The 14,463-nt window shown below is 38.7% G+C and overlaps 1 protein-coding gene across 3 annotated transcripts in view; it reads left to right on the top strand.

The window, feature by feature from the left end:
* MED27 (mediator complex subunit 27) overlaps positions 1 to 14,463 on the top strand; it is a gene marked incomplete at its 5' end in the record, with an annotated part of 97,648 nt that overhangs the window by 34,140 nt on the left and 49,045 nt on the right. For all 3 annotated transcript variants that reach the window (XM_082492778.1, XM_082492777.1, XM_082492776.1), the window contains one exon: positions 3,053 to 3,183. In XM_082492778.1, coding sequence (XP_082348904.1) covers positions 3,053 to 3,183 — 131 coding nt within the window. The remainder of the gene's footprint in view (positions 1 to 3,052; positions 3,184 to 14,463) is intronic.

The raw sequence follows: 14,463 nt of genomic DNA, 5'->3' as shown, positions 1-14,463 counted from the left end.
ATCTGCATGTATTGGGGGAAAAAGATCAATCTAGCTGAAATTTTATGGAGGAATATTTCATTAGGAAGTAAAGAGCTTAGCTTCACATAAACCAGTTGGAATTCCCCAAAGCTGAAAGACATGGATGCTTGCTGTAGTAAAGCCTCTGAATGATGTGGAATTCCTTAGTGGCTGATAAAGAAATGGTTTGCAGTACTGCCTAGTGCTGCACCAATACTCAAGTTCAGTGAGTATTTAGCGTATTTTATGGATAAAGCTATCACTGTTTACCAATCTGCTGGTTTAAATGAGCACAGCTGTCAAAAGCAGCTGGAAGGTTGTTGGGAATACGCTTACAGAAGGCGCTCCCATCCATGAGTGCCCAACTTTGGCTTCATTGGGTCGCGGGCTCTCAGACCTGTGTGGACCACCCCGCTGTAGACAGTAGCTGAAACACTCAACAGCTCTGCGGGGTCAAACCAAAGGCCCGTGTTGCCCTGTATCTCATCTCCAGGGGTAGCTATAAGCACATGCCTGTGTACAGTGTTCTCCCTGGTGTTCTCCCAGCCGTCAGCAGTCTCGGGCTCAGGGATTTCTTGAGCTACATGTGGTTTCTGTGTGTTTATTAACCCCCAAAGGGTTTGTGTCCCATGAGCTCATCTCAGCTTCCCTGCATGAGCCTTTTAGCACCCATAATATCTTCTGACAGTACATTTCATGTGGCTTCCCTAAGGTGAAGATAGTGTGTTAGCAAATGGCATTCTCTTGTTCATAAAAAAAAAAAAATAATAATTGAGGGGATTGGTACATTTTTAGCTGAGATTTGCTGTCTTGGCCAATGCTGGCAGACAAAGGTGTTTATTTTGCAAGAGAAAAAATAATTGAATAGCTCATTTATTATCCATCAGGACTCCTGAATCTCCTGAATATGCTTTTGATGTTAGTGGTACTGCTTTGGCACTGCTTTCAGTCTTACTTCTGTTCCTCAGAACAAATTATTAAGAAACAATTTCCCAATCTCTTCACTTAACACCCCTCTGCCCCCAAAAAGGAATGCATTTTGTGCGATACAGTATGTGATACTTTAATAATGTATAAATCAAGTTGGACAGAAGCTGCCTGTCAGTTTTATTAACTTTGACCTTTTCTCCCATTATAAGGATGGTTTGGTAAATATTTAATGGCCCTTATAGATTTTGACAATTGGATCTGCATTCCAAGGAGCAAAAGTAGATTATAAGGAAATACTTATAATTAATAAAAATAGCTTAATCACTGGGAGTCAGCCTTCAAGGACAGAATTGTTTTTTAGAATATATTTATTTTTAATTCCTTTTTTTTTATGCCTGACCACTAAATGTCAGATTAGCCGGGAGGTTATGAAATGTTTTTAAAAGGTTGTATTTAAAATTCATCTATGATTAGCAGCTGTGATTGCCTCCATCTATGAGCAAGTGTCCAAATGATGTTATTTAGTTGAAATACTTGTCAGTGTCATTCTGCGCAGTGGACATAAATGAGTGGTGTCAACAGCACAAAATGGCTGAAGGAGGACTGCTCTTAATAAGATTGAAGAGAAAAGTGTGTTCCTGGAGTCAGAGGGGTCTTCTGCCAGAGCTGTCTTTCCCTTTAATTCCCTGCATATTGCACTCACTGCAAATTCTGGTAGTGAAGATTGAAAACTAAGCCCCTGACACTTTGAAAAGAAACATTGCCTTTCAAACACGTACTGTCCATTGCTCTCATTGATTTCTTTCATTTCAGAAATCTGTCGGAGAAAAACAAATTTGAGCAAAATTCATTGGTCTAAGCGGAGCTGTTGGGGCAATACAATCCCCCCCTTCCCTGGCGGAGCGCGTCTCTCTTCCCATTAGGAACACGATGTGTCTTCACGTTGTGCCATGGCTGAGATCACATGGCAAAGCAGCCAAGTAAATCAGGAGCCTGTTAAAAAGCCTTACGGATGCTCTGAGCATTGACATTTGAGTCAAATTGGCTCACGGGATAGCTTCACTCATTTTAATAGCTATTTTCAAGTAGATCAGTTTACCGAGCTTTGTTTCCCTCATTTTCAGACAGTACCCTGCCGAATAGCTTTGCCTAAGACCACTTTATTTTCTGAACATTCCTAAGTCAGTTTCCTAACTGTAACCTTTTTCTAGCTGCAGACCCTGGGGTTGGAGAAGTTACCGTGTTAAACAGTTCACCTTTTTCAGAACAAACCTTTAGTCAATTTAGTGAACGCATTGATATGGGGAGTAGAATGATGAAGGAAGTTGCGTTTGTCTGACAGTAAACCTTCCCCCCTCTGCCTTCTCTCCAAAAACAGGGAACTAAGAATGTAAATTGAAAGTGTTTAGAGATGAACTTGTAACTTGTTGCACTTGAAGCTGGTTTCAGGCTGGACAGACACAGCACTGTAGCTGTTCTTAAATCTGTGAGCAGTGGGAATGCACTCAAAAACTTGCAGATTCATGTTGTGTCCTTCATAAATTTGTCTTTCGTTGGCAAGTGAAATAAAAGGTTAGAGAAGAAAGCTACTGAACATGAATTTTTCTGCAATGCTATGGAGATGTGCTAGCAGGTATTTTAAAGAATGGAGTTTTCTTTACAGTGGTAGAAACTTCTTTGCGAATGTTTTGTATTTTAATGTTTAAGAAAAAAAGATGAGTGTTATTTCTAAAAAGCTGGTTTATATAGTGAAAGAGTTGCATCTTTCTTCCTCTTTTCTTCTTCCAAAAAATAAGAATGCTTGATCCCTTGAGAGGAGAAACAGTCTTAACATTTAAAAGCAAGCCCAAGTTTCAGGAGTTAGGACTTGAGAGGAAGTCTTCGATTCATCATCTTACTTGCCCTATAGCATAATTTCCTTGTAATACTTATTTCATAGCAGACTTTTTTTATATGCTTTTGTTTGTATCATCTTCCATCCAAGCAATATATATATGAAATACCACACGTTCACTTACTGACTGGCTGTAATTTGAATCAGGTGGTACAGATAGTAGAGGTCTGGCATAGATAGAGTACTGCAGTGGTATGTATTTTAATGTATATGTTTTTTATTATCCAGTTGCAGTACCATGCCGGGCTAGCATCTGGCCTTTTGAATCAGCAGTCTTTGAAACGTTCAGCCAACCAGATGGGAGTATCTGCAAAACGCAGACCAAAAGCCCAGCCAACTACTCTTGTCTTACCTCCTCAGTAAGTAATGGAATATTTTGAAGAGTTTGCATGGGGAGGTGGGGTTTGTTTTGTTTTTTTTTTATAAACTTCTTATTGTTTTTCTTTTAGATCGTCATAATGCAGCTTTGTGCTAGTATTTTTTTTTCATACAAGATGCATTATTCTTGTTGGATGGGTGGGGGACCCTATGGGAACAATAGTTTGTTTCTTCTGTTTATGAGGGCACTGTGGCAACAGAAAAGTTGTAAGGATTCTTCTTTGTAGCAGGTCATAAAAGTTTCTGCAACATGAGATTGTCATTGAGTAATGATGTTCCCCTGATTAGTATGACTTGGAGCTTCAAGTAGGACTTTTCTGAAGGTCCTAAAAGGCTGAAGCCAAAAAGTCTTTGGTGTGAGTACTTTCTCGACAAACGTCTGTTCTGAGTCCATCTGTTCGCCATATGTTAATTTTGCGTTGGATCTAAACCTCTTTTACAGGTGACAAGCAATTATGAGGACACTTAGAAACTGTTTGAGGACATAGAGTATCAACACTTCAGGCAGTCTGTGTACTGATGCCAAAACCAGAGATGTCCACAACTAAGCTTATAAATTAATAAACTGTTTAAAATATTTAGTTACCTATAAGAAAATGATTATTATGTAGAAAATGAAGCGCTAAGCAATTATTCATTGTACTGAGCATCCTTGTAGTTTGTGGAAACTGCCTGCTTTTTTTTACAGAGCAAGAGTCACTGATGTATAAACACTATGCTACTAAAAACTTCATAGTTGTAGTAATAAAAGTCCCTGTTGTCACCAGAGTCCACAGGCCTAAGCTGATGAAGGAATCAAAGGAGGTATAGAGGTTTTTTCCTTATATGAAATGAGAAAAAAAAATCAGAGTCAACAGAGCTTTCACCTTAATATATTAACTTTAAACAGCTGCTGATTCAAGAATCCATAAAATGTTCTATTGTTTTACCGATACGTCAGATGAGGAAGAATGGTTAGAAGGGCAGCTCTATCAGAACTACAGGTTTGAAAACCAGATGTTGTTTCTCTTATATCTGTGAAAGAGCAGGGTTATATTGTGACAAACTGGCTAATTAGTTTTCTACCTTTGTTGGGGTATCAGGTTTATCTAGAGCTTAAAATGGACTTCTCCAGGAAGTCTATAAACTAGAGTACTGTGATACCAGTTGACATAGTTTTTATTCTGAGGTTTTAAAATACCAAGGTTTTGGGGTTTGTTCTTTCAGTCATGGGTTTTCCAGTAACTAGAAATACATACAGTGAGAGAGAAAGTGCTAGCTTCTATTTTTGCATGGAAAAGTCTGTACTTTAAACAGTTGCAGCTGTATAAATCCTAATATGAGGTATGTAATATATACATTTAAAAGTATTGTATGTCTTTTTATCTGCAGGTGATTTTTTTCCTTCAATGGTGCATTTACCTAGAATTTGCAGATAGAATGAAATTTTAGTGTGGTAACTAAACTTTAGCTAGTAGTTGAATTATGTTTCAGTATCTTATTACCACATCCAGCATTATTCACAGGGAAAATACGTTTATGCTGAGCTGGCTCTTTGTCTGTCCCTGGTTTCCTCCTCTCTGGCTTCTGTTTAACCTTTCCATATTTGTCCTTATTTGCTATCTTGGTGTGTTTTAAGAAGAGAATAATAGTTATATTAAGTCAAATCAAATACCTGTTGAGTTCAATATCATGTCTCCAACTCAGGGCCGAAGCAGTTAATGAAAAGACTTATGAAAATAGGCTTATGAAAAGTATTAAAAAAAAAAAGTATGGCAAATGGATTTTAATATCTTCATTTTGCTGCAGTTTCATGCAAATAAAGATGAATCAGGCTGTGATTTTTTTTTTTCGTTTTCAATTTTTTTTCTTTCTCTTATTTCTCCATAAAATGCAAAAGAAGAAAACAGCCAGGTGCAAAACTACGTATCTCCTTGAAAGGGCATACTGCATACTAATTTTCCCATGGCAGTGCAGGGAGTTGGTTTTTTTTTTTTTTTTAGCTTTATTGATTAGTCAAGAAGGCATAACTATTTCTTTGTCTCTCTTTGCTTTGATGTATGCTATTTAAATTAAGTTCAATGACAAGTCTTTGGGCTGAGTAACAATGTGCTATGAGTCAAGTATATATTAAATGTTGTTCAGAACAACTATGTTACCTAGAGTTTTTCTTAAACATAAGTAGTTAAAACTGGCTAGGTGCCAAAATGTCATTTTAGGACAGCAGATAGGAGCAAATAGCAACACTGCAGGAATCCTATTCAGCCAGCAAAGGAATGCAGGAAACACTGTTGCTCAGGAGGTAACATAGGTGATTTGGACAAGGAATCTTCTAAAAACTGTTTTATTTTTGTGCAGATTTTGTATATGGATAGTTTGATATTAAGCATGTCAATGTGAGTTGAATGTGGCATTAGAGAGCATGTTACTGATCTGTTTGTTTATTTATTTATGTTCCTGTTCCTTGAAGAAATTGTATGGGTAACTTTTGCTATTGCACGTTATAATCTTAATGGCAATGATGCAAGCTGTGCAATTCTCTTGCTAATCCATATCGTTGATCTTTACAGCTATGGTGAGACTTGAGTTTTATTCCACAGACTGAACATATCCAAATAGTGTCTCTTCTTGTAAGGGCGGTGGTACAACACTTGATTCTTGTGCTATGTCAACTTAATTGTTCCCTTGAGCCCTTAGTATCTCTCCCCGCTCTACTTTTTCTTCTCCTTTCCTCTCCAAAATGGCTTTTTTTAAGAAACAAAAACCCAACCCCCAAACCTTCTGAGCCTGTCTTGGAGGCTTAGCCATCTCTTCCTACTTTATGCTTACAGAAGGAGCTGGAGAAAGGGTTTCACTCGTGGCAAAGCTGATTCTTGGTGGGCCCACTCATTTGTCCCTTGCTAGCCTTACGCCATTTTTGGTGTGCTGTGGTTTGGAGGTGAGAAGCTCTAGCTTTTCACTACTAGATATCTGAAACAGTAGCAGCAAACTTGAATCAAAAAGGTATTTTTTAAAACGGAAGGTGTCTGTCCTGTGCAGCCACTACCAGGAAAATTTTCATTTTCCCACTGTTTTCGTTATCTGAGGGCTTCTAAGAGTGCTGAACAGTTTTGAAGAGAGGCCTTTTGGTGTTCGGTTTTGCTTTTCAGTAGTGGTTTTCACTGGCTCTGGAAGTGCAGAAAGGAACACTAGATTGCTATGCGTCTCATTTCTAGCCAAATGTATCTGCATGAGAAAATGACTAACTGCTGGCTTCTTTCTCTCCCTGCTTTGTCCCTCCTTCTGTCTTCTAATTAACAAGACATCTCCCTATACTTGCTAATAGATGCATTCCCTCACATGCTTCTCATCTGGCTGCTGGTTCCTTCCTTCTGTTAAAGACTCTCAAAGCAGTGTTTGCTGAAGTGCTGAAAGCTGTCAGCTCTTTCCAAAGTGACTAGGAAAGCATCTACATACGACCCTTCTGAGAACCAGGATGGCATCTTCTGGTTTGAAATAATAATATAAATACTATAAGAAGTGATGGCTCTTAGTTTTTTCTTTCTTCTTGAAATGTAGCAATTGATGCAGATCAATCTTGTATTCTTTTTCTTGGCACCACATCTCGAAAGCAAATTCCCAGTTAGGAAGTCATCTCCATGACCCAGCAGGAGCAGAACACAGTGCCCCAAAGAGTCTGGGGTGGCTGAGAGCAGTGAGCCCGCAGACTCCGGTATGTCACTGCCGAGCTGGAAAGTGACAGCAGTGAGTCACTGTGACGTGAGGAGGAAGAAAGAGAAGAGGAAGCACAGGATGTTGCCTGTGTTCTTGCAGTTGTGTTCATTGGCACACACAAGAGGGTCAGTCAGTATTAATGGGAATTTTTAGGGGTCTCGGATGAAAACCTTGTGACTTTGATAGCTCTGTTGCATGGGGCTTTCTCACTGCTCCCGGATTAATCATCTGTCTTCTCTGTCTGGAAAGAAATTGCCAGAACAAGAACAAGAACCACAGAAGGTACTGAGACTCTTGCCCTTTATGATGCCTTTTAGGGTCATTTGTTGTGACATTTGCGGATTTGGGGAAATAAGCACACTATAAACAAGTGGAAATCTGGTTCTTGTTTGACAACTTCAGGCTCAATAGACAGAGAGGATTGAGTAAAAGAGAGTACATTTTTTTTTGGTTTAGGGCTCTTCATCTTGTCTTGTAAATCTCTTGTGCTCTGATGTATGCCCTAACCTGACAGTGAAAACACTGTAATAGATTGAGTAAAAATCTCTGTGAATTTGTACCCTATTGCTAGGAGCAGACCAGTAAAATTACTTTTCATTTATGTAAAACAAAAAAAAACCCAAACAAACAAACAAAAAGGCAGTGCTAGCCATGATATTGTTCGAGATAAATGAGCAATGAAAAGCTGTGAAGATAATTTTTCTTTTAAGAGATGATAAGGATTTGAGGATAGAGTTCTGGGCAGAGACTCAGGAGGGCCAGGTTGTTTCTGCCGGTTGTCCTGGGTGAGATGGAGGAGGTCTCTATTCTGCTCTCTACACCTCAAAATTCGTCCTGATGCTTCTTCTAAAGAAGATGGATATATTCAAAAGAAATCCATGCTTGTTGCATTCTTTGGAGCTACATTAGCAAAACATGCTCTTTAGTGAGTGGTCTCCTTTAAAAGCTTAATGTATTGCCTCAGCAAGTGTCTATTCATCTGGATTTGGAAAATAAATTTACAGATATCCCGAAGTGTGTGTTTACTGTAGCTTCATTCGGTACCAGCATAGTCAAAGTGATGTTCTTTCATAGCGTTCATGCCCTATCGGTTTTAATGATTCTGTCATATAAGTAGTACTGTAAGGTTCTATTGCATTTGTTCAAGAGTTTTCTACAGGACACGCAAGTTGCATCTTGAGGAAGGAATTTAATTTAAAATAGTCAGTGATGTAGTATTCCAAAAAAAAGTTGCTATTTTTAACAGTTAACTGAAAGGTATGTGTATATATATAAACTATACACCCAGTCATCAGATGTGCCAGAATAAATTATTTGGAACTTGTGTAATTTATCATTTTTACATTAAGAAAAATCCTGATGAGCCCTTTGCCAAGAGTTTTCAGAGGAAAGGCTTTTTTTCAGCATTTTGTTTTATAAACAGCATCTAATTGCTTCCTAGGTTCAGGGATTTTCATTACGAAAGAAAGAGGCAGATTATTCTAAAGATAATGGGAAAGCATGTTTAAGCCAATAAAGGTTCATAGTTTTTCTATTTTTTAAGACCGTATGTTTAAATTACGCTTATCTAATCTGACCTCTGTGTTATAGAGGTCTGAAATCCCAGCCGGGGGTACATACTTTGGAACCAAGAATCCGATGTACCAGTTAAGTGTGACACCTGGTATATAGGCTGTGAGTAATGTGGTTATTTAACACGCAAGTGTTGTTATTGCGATAATCCCATTCAGTATTATGAGCTGTACTCTAACATTTGGGCCTCTTCTTAGAAGTATTCAAGGGTAGGACAGCGAAGTGTGCGGCTGTATTTTCCATTTTGAGAAAAGTCATCAGAAGTTCTTTGTGCAGTTCTAAAATTCTTCTTTCCCCCTACTGGCAAAGCTGCATTAAGTATCAATATTCATTAAATACCACAGAGATGATAATGTAATAAAGCAATAATCCTCAGGCCCACATCTATATTTCTCTCCAGAAGAGTTGAGGTTGAGAATATAATTAAAGATTAAAACTCTGTTTGCATTCTGGAACATGGAGATGTCTTTTTGTACATGATGGGGAATTGTATTAATAAGGAAGAGATCAGTTTCCAATAACTTTCAATACTGGGAGCTCATTTAATATCCCTGTTCATGTTTAAGTTTCTCACGGTATTCCTTTAGCTTGACTTTAGCAAGACAGTGCAACGGGAACTGTAAAAGAACATGTTGCTGAAATACGTGACCCTTTTGCTCCACAAATTAATCCCTTTTTATATGAAGAAAAAAGATTAAAAATTAGTTCTTTATATTGTAAGACAATAATATTTCCACGAATAGGTTTAATTATTTTGCAGGCGTGTACCATGTAGATTGAACGCTAATTTTAGTATTTGGTATCTTGTGCACAGTTTGGATCACATAGTTGTAATGTTTTCTTTTTATTTTTAGTAGACTGATGAACACCTGTTCCGCAGATGTTTTGCGAAGCTGTTTTAGTGTAAGTTGCAGTGTATTGCCTGCAGTGAGATTGCATTTATCCCTAACTGGTTACTGATTTTAGTGTGTTCAGAGTTTATGTGCGCGTCCTGCAGGATCTTCTGCTATTGAAGTCTCTAATATTTCACCTGGTTCAACTAAATAGAAAGTCTCTTTAAAACTTTCTATGTTGTGCTTCATCAGCTTGTTAAATAACTCTTACTTTCCCTTAAAGAATCTTAGCCAATTGGTTCTTTGCTTTTCTAATCTTTTTTTTTTCCTCTCCAGGTGTTTGGTGGTGTTGTATATGGTCAATCTTTGTTAAATACTTCTTTGTTTTGCTTTTTAATAAGCTCCATAAGTTTGCACAGAAGGGCCGAAATATTGCCTTTCCCCCCTCAAATATTGTTATGTTAACTACCAAAGCTAATCTAGCTAGGTAAAGTACTAATTCTTTGTAACCTCTGGTAAAAAGGGTTGTGCTCATTAAACAGGTGGTTTTGTGAGCGTTTGTCTATTCCCTAGAGGAAAATCTATTTCAATTATAAAATCCATGCTGTGCATTTCAGGGGTTCGTGTTCTGTTTTTTTCTAAATATTGTGGTGGTGGAGGGGTTTGATGTAACGATGCGGTTGGATGCTATGCATTCCTCTAGAATCTTTCAAAGGAATACAAATAGTGTATGTGTAGTATTTAGTGTCTTTAAAGGAAAACTACAGAATAATATGAACCTATTCAAACTACCGCCTACAACTCTGCTTCAGAGAATACCAATGTCCTCAAGTGAATTTTTCAAAGTGTGTAGAATATAATAGAGAATAGTGAGCAAACAGGAAACCACTATTTTGACAGCTTTGTTACAGGAAGATAAGTGCTGATAAATTCAGATCATAATGAGTTTCAGCAGCTATTGAAAATAAGGTTTCAGGTTATTTTAAGATACAGCCACGGTTTGGTTTGGTTGGATTTTTCTTCAGGTTTCCCATCTGCCTACCAAGAGAGATGACAGCAGTTGCTTTAAGACAAGTTGTTTTACGGAAATGAGAATGGACCCTGGTAGAGAAAGAGCTCGCTTTTTGTTTTAGTTTTAGTGAGACCCTTGGGTACTTCTAGTTTCCTTAAATATAGTTAAATATTAAAGTCATATCCTAGGCCATGGGAGGAAAAGTTGTAATTACATAATCCAAACTTCTTCGTTTTCTTCTCAGCAGTGTTTCCCCACCACCGAAAGCTAAGAATCTGAATGTCTGGATTACTACAAAGTATGTTGCCGCTATGGCATTAGAAATTTGGACTTAAGTTACCCTTAAACTCAATGGCAACATTTAATAGAAGCTTGGAGCTGATCTGGTTCTTTTCAGATTCAGTAGCTGGGATGCTCAGATCCCAAAGCTGGGGAAGCACCTGCCGTGATTGAACCTGTATTGTATTACAAATTATGAGGGAAAATTCCTAGATGATAACACATCATTAAACTTTTCTTGAACTGAGTTTTATCAAGAGAACAGCTGTGCACGTGGCAATCACATTGTTCTTGTTCTGGTTTTCAAATGTAACCCAGGCGAGTTAACCGGTCCTTGTCATTTGGATGAAAAATGATTCTAAGCTTTTAAAGAGAGAGATTTTTTTTTTTTTTTTTTTTTTTCCTAATGGTCCATGTCAACAGCATTGACAAACGATTTGTAGAGCTCTGTGGCCGGCTGTTCTCTAGCAGAGTGGTGATGGGTGCTCCAGCTCTCTGATCATCTCCATGGCATCCTCTGGCCCCACTCCAACAGGTCCATGTCCTTCTTGTGTTGGTGGCCTCAGAGCTGGAGGCAGCGCTGCAGGGGGTCTCCCCAGAGCAGAGTAGAGGGACAGAATCCCCTCCCTCGCCCTGCTGGCTACGCTGCTTTTGATTAAATACTGGAGGGGAGAAGCAGTCTGCTATTAAATGTAGTAGCAATCTGTCTCTTTTAGTTATGTGGCATTTACTGTTTAGCACTCAATATAATTTAACTGGAAAGAAAAAAAAATCCAAAGTACTGTTTTGATTCATGAAGGGCATTATTAGACAACTAAAATGAGATCAAATCCAATATCTTACCGGGGATATAACATTGATTAGTCATCTGACTGTTTGTAGCCAAAGATACTTTACCAAGCTCTGCTCCAAAAAAGGGGGAAGGGGGTAACCCAGTTGAACTTTCGATTTCAGCGTAAGAGGTAAATTTTAAAATAAGATGCTGTTAATTTGTTTTATGTCTCTGCTTTGTTTTCATTGCTGTTCGCTCAAGTTACCTATCATGTTAACTTTGGAACCATACATGTGTTTTGTAACCTGTTTAGACACCAAAGATACAGAAGGCAGGCAGATGATTTTTCTTTTTTCTTTCCCCCTTCTTTCTTTCCCTATTCAGTCTGTGGGGTTGTTGAGGTCAGTTGATTGGCCTTTTCTCCGCTTTATTAATGATGTATGCAGTTTGTTTAGTTAGGGACAATTTTGAATAGTGGACCAACACAGACTTAATGAGAATCTTAAATCTGAGGAAAAAAAAAAAAGTGAACTGCTTTTAAAGTTTGTAGATGATAAAAATGTATGATAGTGCTCCATTCTACAAGAGAGAGCTGCTGGGACCCATAGCCCACTTCTGCATCTCTGACTTACCATAGAATGTTAGAGTTGGAAGGGACCTTGAAGACCATCTAGTTCCACCCCCCCCCTGCCCTGGGCAGGGACACCTCCCACCAGCCCAGGTTGCTCCAAGCCCAGTCCAACCTGGCCTTGAACACCTCCAGGGATGGGGCAGCCACAGCTTCTCGGGCAACTTGGGCCAGGGGCTCACCACAGTAAAGAATTTCTTCCTAATGTCTAATCTAAATCTCCCCCTTTTCAGTTTAAAGCCATTATCCATTGTCCTATCGCTACACTTATAAATTTTTGCATGGCATATTATAATACAATATAAATCCAATTGTCTTTGATACTGTAAACTTGATCACTCTAAGAGTATTAATCCAGCATTCAGACAATAGGGGAAACCCTCTTACAGTGTTAATATAGAATCATAGAATCAGTGAGGTTGGAAGGGACCTTTAAGATCATCAAGTCCAACCATTAACCTACCCTGATAAAAACACCACCACTCCTAAACCATGTCCCTAAGCACCTCATCTACCCTTTTCTTAAACACCTCCAGGGATGGTGAATGCACCACCTCTCTGGGCAGCCTATTCCAATGTTTAATAACCCTTTCAGTGAAAAAATGCTTCCTAATATCCAATCTAAACCTGCCCTGACATAACTTGAACCCGTTTCCTCTTGTCCTATCACTTGTCACCAGGGAGAAGAGGTCAGCTCCCATCTCTCTAAAACCTCCTTTCAGGTAGTTGTAGAGGGTGATAAGGTCTCCCCTCAGCCTCCTCTTCTCCAGGCTAAACAACCCCAGATCCCTCAGTCGTTCCTCATATTATATTTCGGATTTTCATTTATGTTTATCTCTGATCAGCAGAAGTGTTGGAGCCCCAGGTAGAGCTGTGTGGCTTGAGGAGTTGGGTAGGATCCAAACTGGACCCTTATACTGGTAAGAGGGAGCAGTTCCACAATAAACTGTTGTGGATTTTAGCAGGTTTGGTCCCAGTACGTGTGACGTGAAGAGTAGTGGGGTGAGGAGGCACTTCCCTGCTTTGTGCTCTCCTGCAGGAGTCAGTAGGTGGGTCATTGAGTGACTTCTGTGGAGGCTCACTAAGCGTTACCAGAGGTCTAGTAGTCATCTGGGTACACTCCATGTTGCCGCTGCTTGGGTACAACATGACTTTGTGTGGAAGTTTATTTGGTTTGGTTTTTTTTGTAACAGCTGCCATTCTTGAGTCTGGTGGTGTGTGGTAACTCAGTACTGAGTCAACACCTTTGCCGTTCTGTGCATCTTTAGAAATATGATTCTTTTAAAAATGTAATCTTGATCTAATCTCCCAATATGTTGATATATCTGACAGCAGGGGTTTCTGTAATAATCTCCTTTGTTTTATTATACCAGATCAATGCTTTTTTTTGGCTATAGTTATATGCTGAATTTCATTTAATTCCATTAAGTACTATACAGCTGCGTATTTTCTTACAAAGTAATTACAAAAAACCAGCAGGCATTGATCAACACAGATTGTCCAAAGAAAAGATTTTGACTAAAGCCAAATGTTCCTTATGATATTTATTAACAGGATAATAATTTCTATCTGTACAAGTACAAGAGACAAGGATCTTGGATGTTGCTTTAGCATTAGTAAATTACTGAAATGTGCATTAGTAAAACTTCAGTGTGTTTCGACACTGAGGAAAAAATCTGTTTTCCTCACTTTTCAACAAATATTCTATTCAACCACTGTGGAAAGAGAGTGTATGTAATTAAGATTTCATCATTTCTTTACAGCGTATAGAGCTTTGCTTACCAGTGTGTTGTGAGCTGCTACGGACTGATAACCTGAGCTCAAATGTCCTTGTAGGGAACACCTCCATGAACATGTCTGTCTTGAGGACATTAGCCAAAAGAGGCCTGGGGCTGATTGCTGTTGATATTTTGGTTTCATATTCTACAAACTAATCCCACAAATAGGATTGCTCCGAGTGTGATGTTCAGCCCTGTGTGACCGAGCACAGTGATTTGAAATAATTCCCATCTCCTTTGCTGAAGATTAGCTGGAACACTCCATAGTTGGGAGGTGAAAATGCAGTATCTCTTTGGAAACTCTGAGCTGTGTACCGGCCTTGATCTGCACAGTCCTTTTCCAGAACATGCACAGATACGGAGAAGTGTGTAGCCCTTCATGAATGCCAGTGTTACTGGGGATTGCAGCTCTGTTTTAAAAGCAAATTTCTGACTCTTTGATGTATGTTTGCCTTAAAGGTAATGTTTGTGTGAGAACCATGCCATTAAAAGGTGGCAATTAATTAAAAGTTGTTCCACAGTCCCAACTGTTAGAAGATGCCCTTGCAGCGTTTAGAGCGGAACACTAATATTGCACTGTAGGGAATCCGTGTACTTTCAGTAAAAAAGAAAGTTTAGGATGAAGATTTTAATGTGTAATTAAAGACTACAAATACTAGTTTAACTGCTTGTTTCTGTGTCCAAAAAAAAAAAA

The sequence above is a fragment of the Vanellus vanellus genome (assembly GCF_965231255.1).
Source record: "Vanellus vanellus genome assembly, chromosome: 18".
In the NCBI taxonomy this organism is placed as follows: Eukaryota; Metazoa; Chordata; class Aves; order Charadriiformes; family Charadriidae; genus Vanellus; species Vanellus vanellus.
This window is presented reverse-complemented; position numbering and strand designations above follow the sequence as displayed.